The sequence below is a fragment of the Erythrolamprus reginae genome, chromosome Z (assembly GCF_031021105.1).
Source record: "Erythrolamprus reginae isolate rEryReg1 chromosome Z, rEryReg1.hap1, whole genome shotgun sequence".
In the NCBI taxonomy this organism is placed as follows: Eukaryota; Metazoa; Chordata; class Lepidosauria; order Squamata; family Dipsadidae; genus Erythrolamprus; species Erythrolamprus reginae.
In genome coordinates, this window is record NC_091963.1 from 57,828,357 (window position 1) to 57,850,083 (window position 21,727).

At 39.4% G+C, this 21,727-nt stretch overlaps 1 protein-coding gene across 1 annotated transcript in view; it reads right to left on the minus strand.

Moving 5' to 3' along the window:
* LOC139175817 (SUN domain-containing protein 3-like) overlaps positions 1–21,727 on the minus strand; it is a 37,556-nt gene that overhangs the window by 12,320 nt on the left and 3,509 nt on the right. Inside the window, exon 2 of the mRNA XM_070767116.1 lies at positions 12,989–13,073. Coding sequence (XP_070623217.1) covers positions 12,989–13,016 — 28 coding nt within the window. The 5' untranslated portion in view covers positions 13,017–13,073. The remainder of the gene's footprint in view (positions 1–12,988; positions 13,074–21,727) is intronic.

The window sequence follows — 21,727 nt, forward strand, 5'->3', positions numbered from 1 at the left end:
TTGTTTTCATCAAAGTTGTTTAATCTTATTTCCATAATGTCAAAGTGTATGTGGTCCACCATGTACCAGTACCAATTTTGTAATGTCCATTTTGTGGAATCTTTCCAACCCAATACCACTACCGCTTGAGCACTTTCCAATGCTGCGGATTTTATTTCCTTGAATTCTCCTAGTTTTCTTTGTTTAATTAAAATCGCTATTTCTTTTGTAATTATCCAGTTAATATTTAACATTTTATTAATTTCGTTCTGTACTTCATTCCAGAATGTCTGAATTTCTGCACACTCCCAGAACATATGCATAAAGATTCCCATAAAGGGAATCTTCATACGTTCTTTTCCATTGTATGTTTTGACAGTAAACATTGCAATGAATTAAAAATTGAAAAGCAAACCAGAAGAGATTACTTAAAGGAGAGAAAAAGAGAGACAAGGCGGTTGGGGAGGGGGATTGAATCGAAAACAGTTGATCCTTGAAATTTCGTGAAATGCCGAGCTCCTTTTAAATATCTGTATTTTTTCTTGGAAGTTTCCGTGTTGTTTGGAGGTTGGGAAGAGGAAGTTGAAGCTCCTTTTTTCCATAAATAGATGAGATGCAAGAAGCGATGCAGGGTGAAGAAAAGAGTTGGGGGTGAGATAGTAGCAAAGATGTATACAACCATCATGCAATGGAGGAGGGAAGGGAAAGGAGGTCATTTTATTTTTATTTATTTATTTATTTAGATTAAATTAGATTAGATTTATTGGATTTATATGCCGCCCCTCTCCGTAAACTCAGGGCGACTCACAACAATGGTAAACAAAACATAGTAACAAATCTAATATTTCGCAATCTAAATTACAGTTTTAAGTTAAAAAATCCAAAAGAGCCCCAATATATTAAAAAGAAGTACACAATCAAATCATACACAAAAACTACATGGGCAAGGGGGAGATGTTTCAATTCCCCCATGCCTGACGACAGAGGTGGGTTTTAAGGAGTTTCCGAAAGGCAAGGAGGGTGGGGGCAATCCTAATCTCTGGGGGGAGCTGGTTGCAGAGGGTCGGAGCCACCACAGAGAAGGCTCTTCTCCTGGGTCCCGCCAGATGACATTGTTTAGTCGAAGGGACCCGGAGAAGGCCAACTCTGTGGGACCTAACTGGTCGCTGGGATTCGTGCGGCAGAAGGCGATCCCGGAGATATTCTGGCCCGATGCTATGAAGGGCTTTATAGGTCATAACCAACACTTTGAATTGTCACTGGAAATTGATCGGCAACCAATGCAGACTGCGGAGTTTTGGAGTAACATGGGCATATTTAGAGAAGCCCATGATTGCTCTCGCAGCTGCATTCTGCACGATCTGAAGTTTCCGAACATTCTTCAAAGGTAGCCCCATGTAGAGAGCATTAGAGTAGTCAAGCCTCGAGGTGATGAGGGCATGAGTGACTGTGAGCCAGAAAGGGCCACAACTGGTGCACCAGGCAAACCTGGGCAAATGCGCCCCCTCACCACAGATGAAAGATGTTTCTCTAATGTGAGCTTTGGATCGAGGAGGATGCCCCAGTTGTGGACCCTCTCTGAGGGGGTCAATACTCCCCCCCCCAGGGTAATGGAAGGACAGATGGAGTTGTCCTTGGGAGGCAAAACCCACAGCCACTCCATCTTATCCGGGTTGAGTTTGAGTCTGTTGACACCCATCCAGGCCCCAACAGCCTCCAGGCACTGGCACATCACTTCCACTGCTTCATTGACTGGACATGGGGTGGAGATGTAAAGCTGGGTATCATCAGTGTACTGATGATACCTCACCCCATGCCCTTGGATGATCTCACCCAGCGGTTTCATGTAGATATTAAATAGCAGGGGGGAGGGGACCGACCCCTGAAGCACCCCACAAGGGAGAGACCTCGAGGTCGACCTCTGACCCCCCACTAACACCAACTGCGACTGGCCGGAGAGGTAGGAGAACCACTGAAGGACAGTGCCTCCCACTCCCAACCCCTCCAGCCGGTGCAGAAGGATACCATGGTCGATGGTATCGAAAGCCGCTGAGAGGTCAAGAAGCACTAGGACAGAGGATAAACCCCTGTCCCGGGCCTGCCAGAGATCATCCATCAACACAACCAAAGCAGTTTCCGTGCTGTAACTGGGCCTGAAACCCGATTGCTGAAGACCTAGATAATTGGCTTCTTCCAAGGACCGCTGGAGCTGGAGCGCCACCACCTTCTCAACAACCTTCCCCATAAAGGGAAGGTGGGAGACTGGACGATAGTTATTAAGTACGGCTGGGTCCAGAGAAGGTTTCTTGAGGAGGGGGCGCACAAGTGCCTCCTTGTACAGAGCCGGAAAGGATCCCCTCCCCAAAGAAGTGTTGATAATCTCTTGGACCCAGCTCCGCGTCACCTCTATGCTGGCCGAGACCAGCCAGGAGGGACAAGGATCCAGTAGGCAGGTGGCGGAACTCACAGCTCCAATGGCCTTGTCCACTTCATCAGGTGTCACCAGATCAAACTCTTCCCAGACAGATGGACAAGTAGTCACCTCGACTGACTCATTGTCAGTTGACTCTGCTATCCAATCAGAGTCGAGATCCGCCCGGATCCAAGCGATTTGATCAGCGAAAAATGTATTAAAGTCCTCGGCACTACTCTGCATGGGCTCCCCAACTCGCCCCTGATTAAGAAGGGAGCGGGTCACCCTAAACAGAGCAGCTGGGTGAGATTCCGCTGATACAATCACGGTGGCATGATATGCGCATCTTGCTGCCTTGAGCGCCACTTTGTAAGTCTTAATAAAAGCTCTTACAAGTGTTTGATCGGATTCAGACTTACTCTCCCTCCATCGCTTCTCCAGACATCTCTTCTGGCGTTTCAACTCCTGGACCTCCTTGTTGAACCATGGAGCTTGACGGGGTCCAGTGCCGCAGAGGTCGCAATGGCGCAATCCGGTCAAGAGCCTCCGCTGCAGCCTTGTTCCAGGCCTCAGCAAGAGACTCTGCCAAAGTGCGGACGAGTGTATTTGGAATAACCCCAAGCGCCCTCTGAAAACCTTCAGGATCCATCAGGCGTCTGGGGCGGAACCTCCTAATCGGTTCCGCCTCCCTGCAGAGAAGGATTAGAGCCAGGAAGTTAAGCCGCAGTAGAAAATGATCTGATCATGACAAAGGCAATACTTCTAAGCCCCTTAGTCTCAGATCATTACTCAGATCATTTATTTTGTCCAATACACAATACATATTGAAGAGAATAGACATGAAGTATTATATATAAAGAAAAGGATAGAAGAAAAGATATAAAAATAGAAAAGATATATGAAAGGAAGAAAAGATATACGATATATAAGATAAGGAGAGACAATTGGACAGGGGACGAAAGGCACACCAGTGCACTTATATACGCCCCTTACTGACCTCTTAGGAACCTGGAGAGGTCAATCGTGGATAGTCTAAGGGAGAAATGATTTTCACAAACTTTCTCCTACAGCTAATTGGCATACTCTCCCCTCTTCAAAGGGAATATCTGGTCAAGCAACAGAATAAAAAGAAGATTCTGCCAGTTTGATGGTTGTTTTTTTTTTAAAGGACTTTATGGCTTGAGGGATTCATAGTAGTTCCCTTATTACTGGTGACCAGAACTCATGCTTTATCAATATGTGTGTGTGGGAGGGTGCAGCAAAGTCTTCCCAGGCTCCTTGCTTTCCTCGCTCCCTTGGGCTTTCTTTTTTCTTTTTAGTATTTTTATTGTTTTTTCTTTAAGACAAACAATACAAACAACATTTGACATTTAAAGGAGCTGCCATTGCTCTGCTAATCATAGAAGTCTAACTAATACAAAAAAAAGTCTAACTATAATCAGATCAATACAGAAAAGCAGTTCATAATATACTACTATATTATAACATCTACATCTATGTTTCCATTTTGGTATTCTAGTTTGCGTAATTGAAGTCAATTCTAATATCCATAAATTTTATCAATATACTACTAAAATATAACATTCAGTTTTATATTTTCATTGTAATAATATAATTAAATTAAAGTCAATTAATTAAACACAAAAACCTTATGCTTAAAATTTCTTAAAATACTGCAATATTATATAATTATACAATTTAAAATCTACTTCTTTGTATCTATTTTAACACTGTAATGAAATAATTAAAATCAGTTACTCAATCTAAAAACCTTATCCTTTAAATTTCTTAATATACTACTATCCTTAAAATTTCAATATATCATATATTTAATTTAATAAATTCAAATGTTTTAAAAATTATTCAGATATTATTAAAACTCTTTTTTAACATTCCACCAATTATACACTTTGTCCCAGATTTAATAGAACTGTTTCCATTTGATTATTTAACCGTCTCGTCATCATATCTAATTCTGCACATTCCATAATTTTTTAAAATACTTCTTCATCTTTTGGTATTTCCTTTTCTTTCCATTTTTGCGCAAATGTAATTCTTGCAGCCACTAAAATATGAATTATTAAATAATATATTTCTTTTTTATATTTGATATCACAGATGCCTATTAGGAAGAATTCTGGAGTCTTTTTAATCTTCTTGTTCGTTATTTTTTTTAACAATTTTTCTACTTTATTCCAATAAATCTTAGCTTCAGGGCATGTCCACCATGTATGAAAATAGGTACCAATTTCTTTTTTACATTTCCAACAAATAGGAGAGGTATTAGGGAACATCGTTGAAATCCTATACTGTATGGTGGAAGATGCCATCTGTAAAACATCTTAATTTGGTTTTCTTTATAAGAAATTGATTTTGTTATTTTCCAATTATGTATCCATACCTTTTCCCATGTTTCCAAATTTATTTCTTTTCCAAAATTTTTGCACCAACTAATCATATTATCTTTCAATATCCAGTCTATTGTTTTGTAATTTATTAAATATTTACGGTATATAGCTTCCCAATTAATTCCCTTGATTTTGAATCAATAATTTCCCAAATATATTGTTATCTTTTTTAAAGATAAAAGTTCTAACGTCCTTTTGATATCTAGAATTAATCTGTACATACTGACACCAATCTATATCAACACCTATCTCTTGCAGTTCTTGTTTAGTTCTTAATTTTAATTGATTATCCCATAAATCTCCATATTTCCATATCTTACCATCCTTTAAAAGATTTGGGTGTGAAATGGCTTCAATTGGTGAAATCCACTCTGGCATTACTAAGAAATGATTTTTCCTTATTTCATTCCAAGCATCTATTAATGCTTTTCTAATAATATTACTTTTAAAATATGAGTGGGTTTTAAACTTTTCATACCATATAAAGGCATGCCAGCCTAACATTAAATCATAGCCTTTTAGATTAAGTAATCTTCGAGTTTCAAGAGTTAACCATTTTTTTATCCATGTTAGAGCGGTGGCTTGATAATATAACTTCCAATTGGGGAGGCCGAGGCCTCCTCTTTCTTTACGGTCTTCTAATGAATTTTGTTTTATTCTTGGTTTCTTACCTTGCCATATGAATTTTTTTGTGATTCTATTTAATTCTTTAAAAAAAATTGGCCCAGGATTGATTGGAATAACTTGGAAAATAAATAATACTTTAGGGAGGATATTCATTTTAATTGTGGAGATTCTTCCAATTAGGGATAACTGCAAATTATTCCATATTTCCAAATCCTTTTTAATCTGTCCTAACAATTTTATATAATTATCATTTTTTAAAGATATAGCTTTGGAGGTAATCCATATGCCCAGGTATTTCACCTTTTTTGTAACTTTCATGTTTGTTAAATTTTCAAGATATTTTGTCTGTAGCTCTGTCATATTTTTTGTTAGTATCTGTGTCTTTTCCTAGTTAATTTTCAGACCTGCAACTTTCCCGTATTCTTCTATAAAATCTATTAACTTTAGAATTGATGCTAAAGAATCCTCTACTATAAAAACTACATCATCCGCGAAGGCTTGGACTTTATATATTTCTTTTTTAATCTTTTATTTCTTTTTCTGATCTTATTTTTATTAATAACACTTCTAGTGTTAAAATAAATAATAATGGTGATATTGGACATCCTTGCCACACTCCTCTTTGTATTTCTAATTTTCATGTTTGTTCATTGTTTATTATAATTCTAGCTGATTGGTTAGAATATATAGCATCAATTATATTTTAAAAATTGGTTCCTACATTCATCTTATTTAATTGTATTTTCATAAAGTTCCAGTCTACCTTATCAAATGCTTTTTTAGCATCTAAAAATATAAGTGAAATTTGTTTTTCAGGATGTTGTTCATAATATTCTAAGGTATTTATTATTGTTCTTAAGTTATTTTTAATTTTTCTACCTGGTAAAAACCGGTTCTGGTCTTCATGTATTATTCCATTTATAATGTTTTAAAACCTAGTAGAAAATATTGATATAAAAATTTTATAATCTACATTTAATAATGATATTGGTCTGTAATTTTCATTTTTTTTCCTTCTCAGTTCCTACTTTGTGTATTAATTAAAGTTTCTGTCCATGTTTTTGGTATTTTACCATCTGCTATTATTTGATTAAATATTTCTAACATGTTTTTAAAAAGTATTTCAATGTCTAACTTATAAAATTCTGTTGGTATCGCATCTGGACCAGTAGCTTTATTATTTTTCTGGTTTTTAATAGATTGTTGTAATTCTATTTCTGAAATAGGTTTGTTTAGTTTTTGTTGTTGAACTTCCATTAATGCCGGTAAATCTATAGCACTTAAATAATCAAAAATTAAATGTTCTTTTATTTCTTCTTTTCCATAGTTTCCTGTAAAATTCTAATGCTATTTCCTTTTTTTCCATCTGTTCTATGTCTTATTACACCTTTACTATCTATTAATTTTTTAATAATTTTGTTTTCTCTCTCTTTCCTAAGTTTATATGCCAACCATCTTCCTGGTTTATTTGCATGTTCAAAGTATTCTTGTTTTGCTCTTTTTATTTGTTCCACCATTGATTCTTGTTCTATCAACCTTATTTTGTGTTTTAGTACATCTCTCTGATTTTTAACTTTATCATCATACTGCAACTTCTTCTCTTTATTCTTTTTCGCCATATAAGAGATTGTTAGCCCACGTATATATGCCTTTGTTGTATACCAAATATTTTTCGGGTAGTATCATTATTTTTATTTATTTTAAAAAAAGGCCTCCAATTCTTTCTCTATCCATTCTTTGTATTCAGGATTAGGTAATATGTTTCTATTCATTGACCAGTTATTTACTTTTCTCTTACCTTTCCAATATATAACTAACGGATTATGGTCTGCCCAACTATTACTTTCAATCTCGATATCTCTAATCTTTTCCATTGTGTGTGGTGGTGCCCAGGCCATATCAATCCTAGACCAAGTTTTATGAGGGTTAGAGTAAAAAGTATATTGTTTATTTTGTGGGTGGCATTCACGCAACATATCTTTTAATAATAATTCTGTTCTCATTTTCCAAAATGTTGTAGGTAAAATTACCTTTTTTTCCTTTTCTTTCCCCCCCTCCTGTGTAATCCATTTGACTATCTGAAATTGCATTAAAATCGCCTATTATTATCATATTTTCTATTGATAGTTCAATTATTTTGTCATGCAATTCTTTATAAAATTGTTTTTGGTTGTCATTTGGTGCATAAATTGAAATAATTACGAGAGGTTTCATTTCTAGATCTAATTGTACCATTAAAATTCTGCCTTCACTATCACTGTATATTTGTTTTGATTCAATTATTTCATCAATATACATTGCTACTCCTCTTTTCTTTTGATTTGCCAAACTAGTATAAAGTTTCCCCAATTTTGAATTATTAAGAAGACTTCTCTTTGATTTTTCTAATATGAACTTCTTGTAAAATATTTATTTGTGCTTTTTGTTTTCTGAGTTTAGCCAATATTTGATTTCTTTTCCTGGGGTTGTTCAAACCATTAACGTTGACTGAAAAATTTTTCAAGTCATGTGACATTTCTATTTGTAGTATTTTTTTATTTCTTTCAATTCACGTAATCTACTATCTAACACCAATTCTTGTTGAGCTTGTGGTTGTTTCTTTTTAACATCTTGCTTTTCTCCCCTTTCTTTCCTGGTGGCCCCCCATTCTTCTTCTTTATCCTTAAGTTCTATCTGTAATTGGTCAATCTTATTCAGTCCACTTTGCGCGAAAAAAGCTCTTGCTTTGTCCACACTCTCTATCTTGATTTTCATTGCTTGCCAAGTTAGGGTAAGCCCTTCTGGTACTAGCCATCGAAAAACTATATTCTTTTTGATTAAGACACTTGTAAGAAAATAATACTCTCTTCTGCTTTCTCTTACCCTCTTTGGAACTTGTTTCATAATATCTTTCCCTTTGTGCTTCCAAGTCTGGTTTCTTGCCTGTTTTAAAATGTCATCTTTGATTACTCTTCTTGCAAACTTGATGTGGACTTCTCTTGGTAAGTTGTGTTGCCTTGCATAGCCCGTTTGGACTGTATAAATTTCATCTAGCTCTCTTATAAGTTCTTGTGGGTCCACTTGTAGAATTTCTCCTATTATCTCTGCCATCTTTGCGGATAAATCTTCATCCTTTTCTTCCTCAATGTTTTGAAATCTCAAGCCATGTGATGTGGATTGAAGTTCAAGGTTAGTTATTGCTTTGTCAAAGCCTCTACAGGCCGCATAGTTATGTTCTTCATATTCCTCCACCTTTTGTCCTATATCATGGACTTTTTCTTCTGTTGCTTTTATTCTTTTTTCGTTTTCTTGTAAATTCTGTTGTATTACTTTCATATTTCCATCCATCTCGTTCATTCTCCCTTTAACTTCACTGATTTCAGTTTTAAGTTCACTGATCTCCTTCTTGAGCTCAGTTTTCAAGGTACCCATTTCATTTTTCATCTCTTGTTTCATTTCTTCATAATATTTTTTCACTTCATTTGTATCTAGTTGAATTTTTGTTTGTGTTTACGTTTTCTGCATAAAGTCTTGAATACCTGCTAAAGTATCTTGAATAGACTGAAGGTTTGATTCTGCCGGTGGCTTTTCTTTCTCTTTTTCTTTTTCCTTATCTAGCATTGTTGTTATTGTTCTTTGTTGTAAAGGGGATGATGTTGGAGATACCTTTGGGGTGGGAGTTGGGGTTGGAGTTGGAGTGGATGTTTGTTTTCGAGTTGTTGTAATAGAAGTCACAATTTGAGCCCTGTAGGAACCTTTCATATCTCAGAAGTTTACAATTTATTATACAATATTTTAATGGAACTTATTTCGCTTTATATTTAAAGTAATATAGACAATTTAGAAAAGAAGAAAACAATTAAGAATTTAACAATAGAACAATCCTTTAAAAGATCAATTCAAATAAAGGTATGAAAAATATAAGATAAGAGAGAGAAAGAAAGAATAAACAAAAAGTATGCTATATATTTTGGAGGATAGAAAAAGTTTAAGATTAATAAAAATAAAAAATAATAAAAGAAGAGGAATAATAATAGAGAGGAAAAAATATTCACTTAACTATAAAATAAACACTATGCTATATTGTTAAATTGGGGGGATAAACCAAGTGAAGAAAGGGGAAAACAAAACTCTAACACATTTTAAATATCAAATTTGACTAAAAAAATTAAAGAGAAAACAACCCAAGTAGGTATAAAAAAGAAAAATATAAGACAGGAAAGGAGATTTAAGAATTTAAAATTACGCAATTTTGTATGTTAAAAATATGAAGTAAAGAAAAAAATACTAATATTAAAAATAAGAATAAAAATTAAAAGGTGTATCAATAACTTTAAAAATATTTATATTATATAAAAAGAGGTAAAAATATAAAAATGTTTTCTAAATGGAAAAAATGGAAAGAAGAAAAAAGCAGGTTTTAAATTTTTTCCAGGATGTTCTGTCTTGGTTCTCAATCTTTTATTAGGCAAAAAAGGAAGAAATTAGGTCCAAAAATAAGTCCAAAGTCCACAGTCCACAAAAGGATGCCAAAAAAATAAATAAATACAAAGTAGTTATGTTGCTAATATAAAAATCGAATAATATGAAATCGGAAAAAATTAAGGTGAAAAGAGTTCTAATCCATCTTTTTTAACTTGATCCTTACGCTCTTGCCATCAGTAAAAATAGTCCTTCAATGAATACCTCCAAATTAATACAAATCTTGTTCTTCTTTATTTTCTTAATTATAAATGTCTAATGTAGTCCAATTTCAAAAGAAGTAAAAAGCTTCAAAAATTTAATCCAACAAGATAAAATTCATTGAAAGGGAATTTAGGTCATTTGTTGCGATTTCTTCTAAATTAATCCAATTAAAAGTTCATTCCAGTTATTTATGAAATATAGATAGTATATTACAGTAATCAATCCAAATATTTTAAAATTTTAAAATACAAAGTCAATATATAATAACTAAGATGTAAAAACGTCCCTTTTTTTTTCTTTCTAAGACAAGCAGTCTAACAAAGGAAAGTAGATCCGGCTGTTGTTATTTTTGCGGAAGGATTTCACTCCGAGTTACAAACTTTATTTAACTTCGCCTTTTACTTTCAAGATCTTCACTTTTCAAGTATTGGGTACCAAAAAATTACCTTGTAAGTGTTTTTCTTTTCTTCTTTCTGTAGATCTGCTTTTTGTAGACTTCTTTAGTATTTTCTTGGCTTCCTCCATAGACTGATCGCTATGGCCATGTCTCTGCAGCCGCTGGGCGCGCGGTTCTCCATGTTACAGCTGCAGGGCTTTCCCTACCCTTCGGGGCAGTGGTGATCTGCCCCTAGGGACCCGGGAGACCCCCTGTTCTATGTCGAGCCCTCTGGGCTCAGACAAAGTGCAAAAATGCACCCTGTAGCAGGGAAAAGGAAAAGCAAAGACGGAGCGATGTCTTCGCCCACCCGGCGCGATCGAGTATCACCCGGAAGTCTCTCCCTTGGGCTTTCTATTCACTCCACCTTCCTTTCCCTTCCTCTTCCCCTCACCCTTCTACTTTTTTAAAATTTCTCTTTCTTCTTTCTCCATCCTCTCCCCACCCTCTATCTCCTACCTTTCTCTTTACTCTCCTCCTTTCTTTACCCTTCCCTGTCTTCTCCACTTTCTAGAAGAGAAGAACAGAAGATCCTAACTTTTTTCTCCTCACCCTCCTTCCCTCCCACCCTCCTTCCCTCTCTCTTTTGCTGCTGTAATTACACCAAAATGCCAAAACGTGTAAAACTAATCACTGACATCTCCCACTCTTGCTTTTTCTTCTTTCCTATTAATACCTATTTTCTCCAGCTTCAGAGAGTCTCACCTGATACATAGATCTCTCTCCCGCTCCCCAAAAAGAGACAATCAACCGCCACATTGCTATTTTAAGATGACTTGTGGAATGATCTCCTAGCTGGTGCATGGCTCTGGGGTTGCTCCTTTTTTCCATAGCTTTTCATTGCTGGTCTCTTATCTACCCTTTGGAGTTTGATATTAGGGTGTATCGTTTTTTTAGACGGATTTTGGTGTGTCCGAAAATACATCCCAGTTGCCATTCTGAGCTTGTGGTTTTAATTATGCCCAATCATTCTTCTGCTAGGTTCACATAGAGATACTATGAGAGTTTTATGATAGAGAAGCAATGCTAGTCTAAGTGCTGCATTTGTTTCTTGCTTCTCTTCTGTTTTCTAAGAGAAAACAGCACAGTTGGGGAGGGGAATGAAGTAGATGCTCTATTGGCTTTTAGTTGGTTTTCCTTGTTCTCTTATGGATAAGAGGACTAAAGAGGAGGAGAAAAAAACCCTAATGGCAATCTAGGAATTTTATTATTTTCCAAGCTGAGTTAGGGGTGCAAGGTTCTTCAAACCTGGCAAGTTAAAGGCTTGTGGACTTCAACTTCCATTTCTGAACTAGCATGACTGGTGGAGGAATTCTGGGAGTTGAAGTCCACTAGTCTTAAAGCTGTCAAGTTTGAATACCCCAGAGTTGGCGTTCGGAGCGCAAGGGTCTTTAAATCTGGCAAATCTTAGACTTTTAGACTTCAGCTCCCATTTCTGAGCTAGCATGACTGGAGGAGGAATTCTGGGAGTTGAAGTCAACAAATCTGTCAAGTTTGAAGTTTGTAAAAAGTGTACATGGTTTTAAAAAGTAACATAGTTGTAAAAAGTATTCTGCTTCACTGGAATTTTATTAAACAATATAATACTATACCATTTGGTTCAGAATACTTTTTTCCTTTTTTTCCTCCTCTAAAATCTAGATGCGTCTTATACACCAAAAACTACGGGAGTATTAGGGATGAGATATCCCCCCCCCCTTTTTCCCCCATACAGGATGTCTATAATTGAACTCAATCTACTATCATAAGTTAAGAATAACACAAAATCTACCCTGAGGAATATGCTATTTGCAATGCATATTTCTATTTATCCAGATGATTAAAACTCACATTAAGGTGGTTTTAGTAGTATTGTTGCTTAATTTATCATTGTAGAGATATGTCTATACAACTAGCCACCATATATTTTAAGTGCAATGAGATGACATAAAATTATTAGCTGCATCTAAAATACATCTACCTTAGAATTAATTCTGAATAAAATGCTATTGCTGCCTAAAATACAAAAAAATAAATATTTAATGGGCTACAGTTCCCTTTTGTCTATCATGTTTGAATCTGCAGGATATTCCTAGAACTCATTCTTTTAGGAGTAAATGTAAAAAGAGTGTGGCTGTGACTATTTTCTAATAAGCATTTAGTAAGAAAGCTGGAAATTTTGGTACCAATTTGCAACTTATGTGCGTTTGCACAATTTCATAGTAAGCATCTTAGAACTTGCATATTAAAATGTGTGCAAAAATGCTATTGAAGATTTTTCAGATACTGTAGTTGATACTGATACAAAAACTGCATTATTAAAAGGAGTAGTACAATGATTACATGAAATACTTTGATGTTTCTTTTAATTTAATAACTGAAATACACATTATAGTGTATAATAAATAAAGCTGTACTATATATTAATAGTAGAGATTTCCAATCTAGTTATGTAGCTTAGAGAATAATTGTTGCAAATACCTGTAGATTGGAGTGCAAAATCTGTCATCTGAACAACATCTTCATCCAACTTTTGTTCTAATTTTTAAAGAATTTTTTCAATATTCTGTAATGGATAAAAATAAAAATAAAATTCATCCATTACTGCATCTATAACTTTGGTAAAATTAGAAAAGAAGCCAGACATGATTTTAAAAAACAAACCCAAACATTAAATGCATTCGTATATTGTGTATTGTTCTGTTGTGAGCTGCTCTGAGTCCTCAGAGAGGGGCGGCATACAAATCTAATATATTATTATTATTATTATTATTATTATTATTATTATTATTATTATTATGTCAGTACAACACAGCAAACGAGATCCCTATGCTGGATTTCGTATTTCATCACCAGTTGGGCGCTTTCCAAGCACCTAGGACTGCGTGATGTAGCGACGAATTATGTTTGCCGATCCCAGTAAAGCAGCCTTTTGCAATTGACAGGTGGAGATTTTGTCAATTCTGATGGTTTTCAAATGTCCGCTGAGATTTATTTATTTATTTATTATTTATTTATTATTTGGATTTGTATGCCGCCCCTCTCCGAAGACTCGGGGCGGCTCACAACAAATAGTACAAATCATAAATAATCCACTCAATTAAAATATTAAAGCTTTAAAAACCCCATGTACTAACAGACACACACACAATCATACCATATATAAATTAAACATGCCCAGGGGGAGATGTTTCAATTCCCCCATGCCTGACGGCAAAGGTGGGTTTTAAGGAGTTTACGGAAGGCAGGAAGAGTAGGGGCAGTTCTAATCTCCGGGGGGAGTTGGTTCCAGAGGGCCGGTGCCACCACAGAGAAGGCTCTTCCCCTGGGGCCCGCCAACCGACATTGTTTAGTTGACGGGACCCGGAGAAGGCCCACTCTGTGGGACCTAATCGGTCGCTGGGATTCGTGCGGCAGGAGGCGGTCTCGGAGATATTCTGGTCCAATGCCATGAAGGGCTTTAAAGGTCATAACCAACACTTTGAATTGTGACCGGAAACTGATTGGCAGCCAATGCAGACTGCGGAGTGATGGTGAAACATGGGCATATCTAGGTAAGCCCATGACTGCTCTCGCAGCTGCATTCTGCACGATCTGAAGTTTCCGAACACTTTTCAGAGGTAGCCCCATGTAGAGAGCATTACAGTAATCGAACCTCGAGGTGATGAGGGCATGAGTGACTGTGAGCAGTGAGTCCCGGTCCAGATAGGGCCGCAACTGGTGCACCAGGCGAACCTGGGCGAACGCCCCCCTCGCCACAGCTGAGAGATGTTGTTCTAATGTGAGCTGTGGATCGAGGAGGACGCCCAAGTTGCGGACCCTCTCTGAGGGGGTCAATAATTCCCCCCCCCCAGGGTAATGGACGGACAGATGGAATTGTCCTTGGGAGGCAAAACCCACAGCCACTCCGTCTTATCCGGGTTGAGTTTGAGTCTGTTGACACCCATCCAGGCCCCAACAGCCTCCAGGCACTGGCACATCACTTCCACCGCTTCGTTGACTGGGCATGGGGTGGAGATGTAAAGCTGGGTATCATCTGCATATTGATGATACCTCACCCCATGTCCTTGGATGATCTCGCCCAGCGGTTTCATGTAGATGTTAAATAGCAGGGGGGAGAGGACCGACCCCTGAGGCACCCCACAAGGGAGAGACCTAGAAGTCGACCTCTGACCCCCCACTAACACCGACTGCGACCGGCCAGAGAGGTAGGAGGAGAACCACTGGAGAACAGTGCCTCCCACCCCCAACCCCTCCAGCCGGTGCAGAAGGATACCATGGTCGATGGTATCGAAAGCCGCTGAGAGGTCAAGGAGCACCAGGACAGAGGATAAACCCCTGTCCCGGGCCCGCCAGAGATCATCCATCAACGCGACCAAAGCGGTTTCCGTGCTGTAACCGGGCCTGAAACCCAACTGTTGGGGACCTAGATAATCGGCTTCTTCCAAGGACCGCTGGAGCTGGAGTGCCACCACCTTCTCAACAACCTTCCCCATAAAGGGAAAGTTGGAGACTGGACGATAGTTATTAAGGACAGCTGGGTCCAGGGAGGGCTTCTTGAGGAGGGGGCGCACGAGCGCTTCTTTATAGAGTGATGGAAAAACTCCCCTCCCCAAGGAAGCATTGGTAATCTCCTGGGCCCAGCTCCGTGTCACCTCCCTGCTGGCCGAAACCAACCAGGAGGGACACGGATCCAGTAAACAGGTGGCGGAACTCACAGCTCCAATGGCCTTGTCCACTTCATCAGGTGTCACCAGATCAAACTCTTCCCAGACAGTTGGACAAGTACGTGCCCCAGTCACCTCGACTGACTCGTTGTCCGTCGATTCTGTTTTACAATTGGAGTCGAGGTCGGCCCGGATCCGAGCGACTTTATCAGCGAAAAACGTGTTAAAATCCTCGGCACTACTCTGTAAGGGCTCCCCAACTCCCCCCTGGTTAAGAAGGGAGCGGGTCACCCTAAACAGAGCGGCCGGGCGGGATTCCGCTGATGCAATCAAGGCGGAATGATACGCGCATCTTGCCGCCTTGAGCGCCACTTTGTAAGTCTTAATAAAAGCTCTTACAAGTGTTCGGTCGGATTCAGACCTACTCTTCCTCCATCGCTTCTCTAGACGTCTCTTTTGGCGTTTCAACTCCCGGAGCTCCTCGTTGAACCATGGGGCTCTACGGGGTCTAGCACCAGGGAGAGGTCGCAAAGGCGCAATCTGGTCGAGAGCCTCCGCAGCAGCCGTATTCCAGGCCTCCGCAAGAGACTCCGCCGAATTGTGGATGAGTGCCTCTGGAATAACCCCAAGTGCCGTCTGAAAGCCCTCTGGGTCCATCAGGCGTCTGGGGCGGAACATCTTCATTGGTTCCGCCTCCCTGCGGGGAAGGATTGGAGCCAGGAAGTCAAGCCGTAGTAGAAAATGGTCTGACCATGACAAAGGCACTGCTTCTAAGCCCCTTAGTCTCAGACCATTACTCAATTGCTCGGAAAGGAATACCATGTCAGGTGCGTGCCCCCCCTCATGAGTCGGACCCCGAACTACTTGAGTCAGGTCCATGGCTGTCATGGTGGCCATGAACTCCTGTGCCAACCCAGAGGTTTCGCCGAGTGACGGCAGATTGAAGTCCCCCAAGACAATAAGTCTGGGGAACTCCACCGCCAACCCGGCTACCTCCTCGAGTAGCACAGGCAGGGCTTTTGACACGCAGCTTGGAGGCAGGTACGTGAGAAATAAGCCCACCTGAACCCCTAAGTCCAACTTCATCAAGAGAGACTCGCAACCCGCAATTTCCGGAGCAATGAGTCCACGCAGGCAAAGGCTCTCCCTGGCTATAATAGCCACTCCTCCCCCCCTTCCCTGAGGTCGAGGTTGATGCCATATCTGAAACCCGGCTGGGCAAATTTCAGAGAGAGGAACACCTCCCTCTGGGCCCAGCCAGGTTTCAGTAATACAAGCCAGGTCGGCCTCCTCATCCAGGATCAGATCCCGGATGAGGAGAGCTTTATTTACCACCGACCTGGCATTAAGCAGCAGCAACCTGAGCCCAGGGCCAGAGTTACACTCATCACCAGTGCCCAAGATTGGGCTCACAGAGCCAAAACAAGGGACCGTTATTAAGCAACGGTCCCTCGTTCCCCTGGAACGGCTAGTTCTGTGGCCCCTGCCATATCTGCCTCTCCCCAGCAACACTGGAATATTCCGACCCTCTGCCACCCCAGAGATCGGTGCCCCTCCCTCTCCTGTCTCCCGAGCGTCAGGTGGGCCAAATCTATCATTCACACTACTATCAATCAACTCATCCATACCATAACCCCGCCCACCCCCACCCACCCAGTCATACCAGTCATTCCATTCATACCCATAAGTATATGTATCCCAGTCACTCATTATATAAAACCCCAATTATGTTAAAAACAATTAAATTGATAGCAGTATAAAAATAGCAATTAAAAACAATATTAATATTAAAAACACTATTAAAAAACTGAATAAAAAATAACAATAAAAATACAGAGAATACAAACATAGGTAATAATGAATAATTCAATTCGCTTAGAGATCCTTTGGTACTGCGCCCAGCGTGCCAAGTACCACTGGGACCACTTTCACTGACTTATGCCAGAGTCGTTGCAGCTCGATTTTTAGATCTTCGTATTTCACTAATTTCTCTAGCTGCTTCTCTTCAATTCTGCTGTCTCCTGGGATTGTGATGTCGATGATCCATACTTTCTTTTTCTCCACGATCACAATGCCTGGTGTATTGTGCTTCAGAATTCAGTCAGTCTGAAGTCAGAAGTCCCACAGTAGTTTTGCTTGCTCATTTTCGACCACTTTTTCGGGCTTATGATCCCATCAGTTCTATGCCACTGGTAAATGGTAGTTCCAGCACACGTTCCAGTGGATCATCTGTGCCGCAGCATCATGTCTATGCTTGTAGTCAGTCTGTGCAATCTTTTTGCAGCAGCTGAGTATGTGATCGATTGTTTCATCTGTTTCTTTACAGAGTCTGCACTTTGGATCGTCTGTTGATTTTTCAATTCTGGCTTTGACAGCATTTGTTCTAATAGCCTGTTCTTGTGCTGCCAGTATTAATTAGTCCTTCTGTCTCCTTTTTGAGTGTTCCACTTGTAAGCCATGACCAGGTCTTTTCTTTATCCACTTTGCCTTCAATCTTCTCCAAGAACTATCCATGCAATGCTTTGTTCTGCCAACTGTCCATACAACATTGAGTTACATTTTTTCTGTACTGGTCCTTAGTTTGCTTCACCTTGAGAAGCTTCCTATTGTTGACCTCCATCAACGCTGAGTCTTTGCTCCCCTTCACGTAGTCAGCTAATGCATGCTTCTCTTCTTCTACTATCTGCTTCACTTGCAAAAGTCCTCTGCTGCCTATTTTCTTTGGTAAATACAGCCTGTAAACGTCACTGTGGGGGTGTAGTGCATGATGGATTGTCATTAATTTTCTGGTTTTCCTGTCCAGGTTGTCCAGCTCTGCTTGAGTCCAGTTCACTATGCCAGCTATGTATCTAATGAGAGGTATGGCCCATGTATTTATAGCCTTGATAGTGTTGCCACCATTCAGTTTGCTCTTCAAAATTTTTCTTGTCCTCTGGATGTACTCTTTGCTGATCACAGTTTTCACATGGCCATGCTTGATATTATCCAGTTGTAAGATGCCCAAGTATCTGGCTTCTGGCTGGTGGCACTTGATGGTTCGACCATTTGGCATTTCAATGCCATCATTTTCAGTGATTTTCCCCTTTTTCAGTGCTACTGTGGCACATTTATCCAGGCCAAACTCCATGCTGATGTCATTGCTGAAGATTCGCACAGTGTTGGTTAGTGACTGTATCTCAGTTTCTGATTTTCCGTACAACTTCAGGTCATCCATATACAGGAGGTGTGAAATTTTTGGTGAATTCCTAGCAGTTTGGTAGCCTAGGTTTGTTTTCTGTAGGATGAGTGACAGCGGGATTATCGCGATGAGGAATAGCAATGGGGACAAAGAGTCCCCCTGGAAGATGCCCCTTCTGATGTTGATCAGTCCATAGCTTTCATTCCCAACAAAAAGCTCAGTCTTCCAATATTTCATCGCCTTTTCTGTGAATTTCCTGATGTTTTCATTGACTCCAATGACTTCCAGGCATTTTATGATCCAGCTGTGTGGCAATGAGTCAAAGGCTTTCTTGTAGTCAGTCCAGATCATGTATAGGTTTGTTTTCCTGTTCTTACAGTTCTCCGAAATCATTTTATCAATTAGGAGCTGGTCTTTCGTACCTCTACTTTATCTTTTATTGCCCTTTTGCTCCACTGGCATGATGTCATTTTCTTCTAGGTAGTCATGAATTCTGTCAGCTATGATACCTGTCAGCAGTTTGAGCATGGTTGGCAAACATGTTATTGGCCTGTACTAATATTTCCTGTCTGCAGCATTTTGTTGAACAATTCAGCCATTTTTGCAGGCAGGCTGGTCAGGTATTTCAGCCAAAAACTATGCACCTCATCAGTGCCAGGGGATGTCCAGTTCTTTACCCTCTTCACTCTTTCTGTAATCATTTCAGGTGTTATCTCCAGCTGCTGCATATTGCTCCCTGAGAATTCCTTTTCAAACTCCTTTATCCACCCAGCAGTCCTGTTATAGTCCTTTTCGACCTCCCAGAGATCTTTCCAGAACTTTGTTGTTATTTTCATCTCTGGCTTTTTAATTTTCTTATCTGTTTGCTGATGCAGGCTCTGGTAGAACTGCCTCGGGTTGTATTGAAATGTTTGATTCTGCCTGTACTGGGTGATCCTAGATTCATATCGCTCAATTTTCCTGGTTGTGGCTGTTATCTGCTGCTTTACAATTTCCAGACCTTCCTCGATCTTTCTTGTACTAAGCCAGTACTTTTTTGTCAAATAGTCTTTGATCTTCTGATTGTTAAGTTTCTGCTCCTTAATGTTCTTCAAGTTATTTGCATCTGATCTCAAGCTTTTGATTTTCAATTCTAGTCGGATTTTCCATTTTGGTTTTCCAGTTGGTTTTCCGATTGGTTTCTGTTGCAGTAACCCTAGTTCTTCAGTTACTATCACAGCTGTACTGTAGGCAAGCTGATTCAATTCTTCAATTGAAGTTACATTGACAGTTGCAAGTGCAGTGTTAATGTCTTCCACTAGTGGGACAAGTCGTTTTTTGCTTATGTTTTTTAAGGGTGGCAGTCTCTTTCGCTCTGCATTGGACCCCGCATGAGCAAGTATTTGGTCTTTAAGTTCTTGCTGCCTTTGAGTTATAGTGTCAAGTGTCTCATCTGCAGCTTCTTGCTGTCTTTCCAAATTTTCATCAGGTTCCAGTTGTGCAGTGACTCCAGATCTTACTGGAGCTTCTGCTGGTGCCAGATCAGATTTTGGTGTTTCTATTTTGCAAATTTTCTGTATTTCTTCTAATTTGACTTCACTGAACATTTGGTTGCTGATTATGAGTCGTCGCTGATCGGCCAGTTGAAGTTCCGTTATTTTTGAGTCTGCATATTCTTGTTTCCATAATTGGTACATCCGTCTTTGATATCTGCGTTTTCCAGGCTCCGAGTTGTAATAACACTTCATGATTGTGCGATTCTCTGACATTGAGAATTTCTGCCGCTTTTTGATTTGTAAGCTTTGTACCGGGAACCACAAACCCACCCCCCTCGTGGCTGGAGAGGTTACTATTACACTGCACACCAAGACAACTAGACACAAGAACAGTTTTTCCCCAAACTCCATCACTCTACTAAACAAACAATTCCCTCAACACTGTCAAAGTCTGCACTTCTATTTCTATTAGTTTTTTCTCATCATTCCTATCACCCATTTCCTTCCACCTAGGGCTGTATGACTGTAACTTGTTGCTTGTATCCTAAGATTTTTATTAATATTGTTTCATCATTGCTTATTTGACTTATGACAATCATTAAGTGTTGAACCACATGATTCTTGACAAATGTATCTTTTTCTTTTATGTACACTGAGAGCATATGCACTAAAACAAATTCCTTGTGTGTCCAATCACACTTGGCCAATAAAGAATTCTATTCTATTCTACTATTACTATTTAATACTACATCATTTGGTTCAGAATACTTTTTCCTTGTTTTCCTCCTCTAAAATCTAGGTGCGTCTTATACACTAAAAATACGGTAGTAAAAGAACCTGAACAGTATTAATGGTGTTTATTTTTTCATTATTTGTAAAGAACTGGTAATACACATAGCTATAACATAGTTTATATATATAAGATGGGTACTGATCAGAGGGAACAGTAAGATAGGGATGGGAGGCATGCCCATGCGCTTATGCGCATCCCTTATTGACCTCTTAGGAATTGGGTGAGGTCAACAGTGGACAGTTTAAGGATAAAATCTGGGGGGTTAGTTGATGAAACCCCAGAGTCAGGTAGTGAGTTCCAGGTATTAATCACTCTGTTGTAAAAGTCATATTTTCTACAATCAAGTTTGGAACTGTTCACTTTGATTTTGTATCTGTTGTGTGCTCGTGTATTGTTGTGGTTGAAGCTGAAAAAGTCATTTACAGGAAGTGCATTATAGCAGATAATTTTATGAGCCGAAGGCGACATGGTTCTAAGCTTTCTAAGGCCAGGATTTTAAGTCTAGTTGCGTAAGGTATACTATTGTGGGTAGAGGAGTGGAGGGCTCTTCTCATAAAATATCTCTGGACACTTTCTAATATATTTATGTCCAATATGCAATGGGGGTTCCAGACAGATTAGCTGTATTCAAGGGTTGGTCTGGCAAATGTTTTGTATGCTCTGGTTAGTAGTAGGATATTATGACGGTTGTAATACAACTGTCAGACGACGGTTTTTAACGTCAAGCTGGGTTTAACAAGGGATTTGTCCCTTGTTTGTACCCCTGCCCCAGGGAGTTCCTTCTTCCAGAGATCTGCTTTTGGTATGTCTGAACTATTGCATTAGCTGCTAGCTACCTTCAGAGCAAGCGGTGGAGAGGAGCTGAGAGGGGAGGACAGGAGAATTAGCTATGCTCCTGGTCTGAGTCTTAGGGCTAGGTGACAGTGATAGCGTTGGGCATTTGGTTCCTAAAGTTAGCAGTTGGGGGCGGCATTTTTTAAAACGATGTTTGACTTCTTTGAACTGGGGAGCCCCTAGACCAAGATGACACTGCCGAGCCGACCGGTGAGAGCAGTCAGCAGAGACAGCCTTAGAGGCCACAATAACATGACAGACCAAGAAGATCTT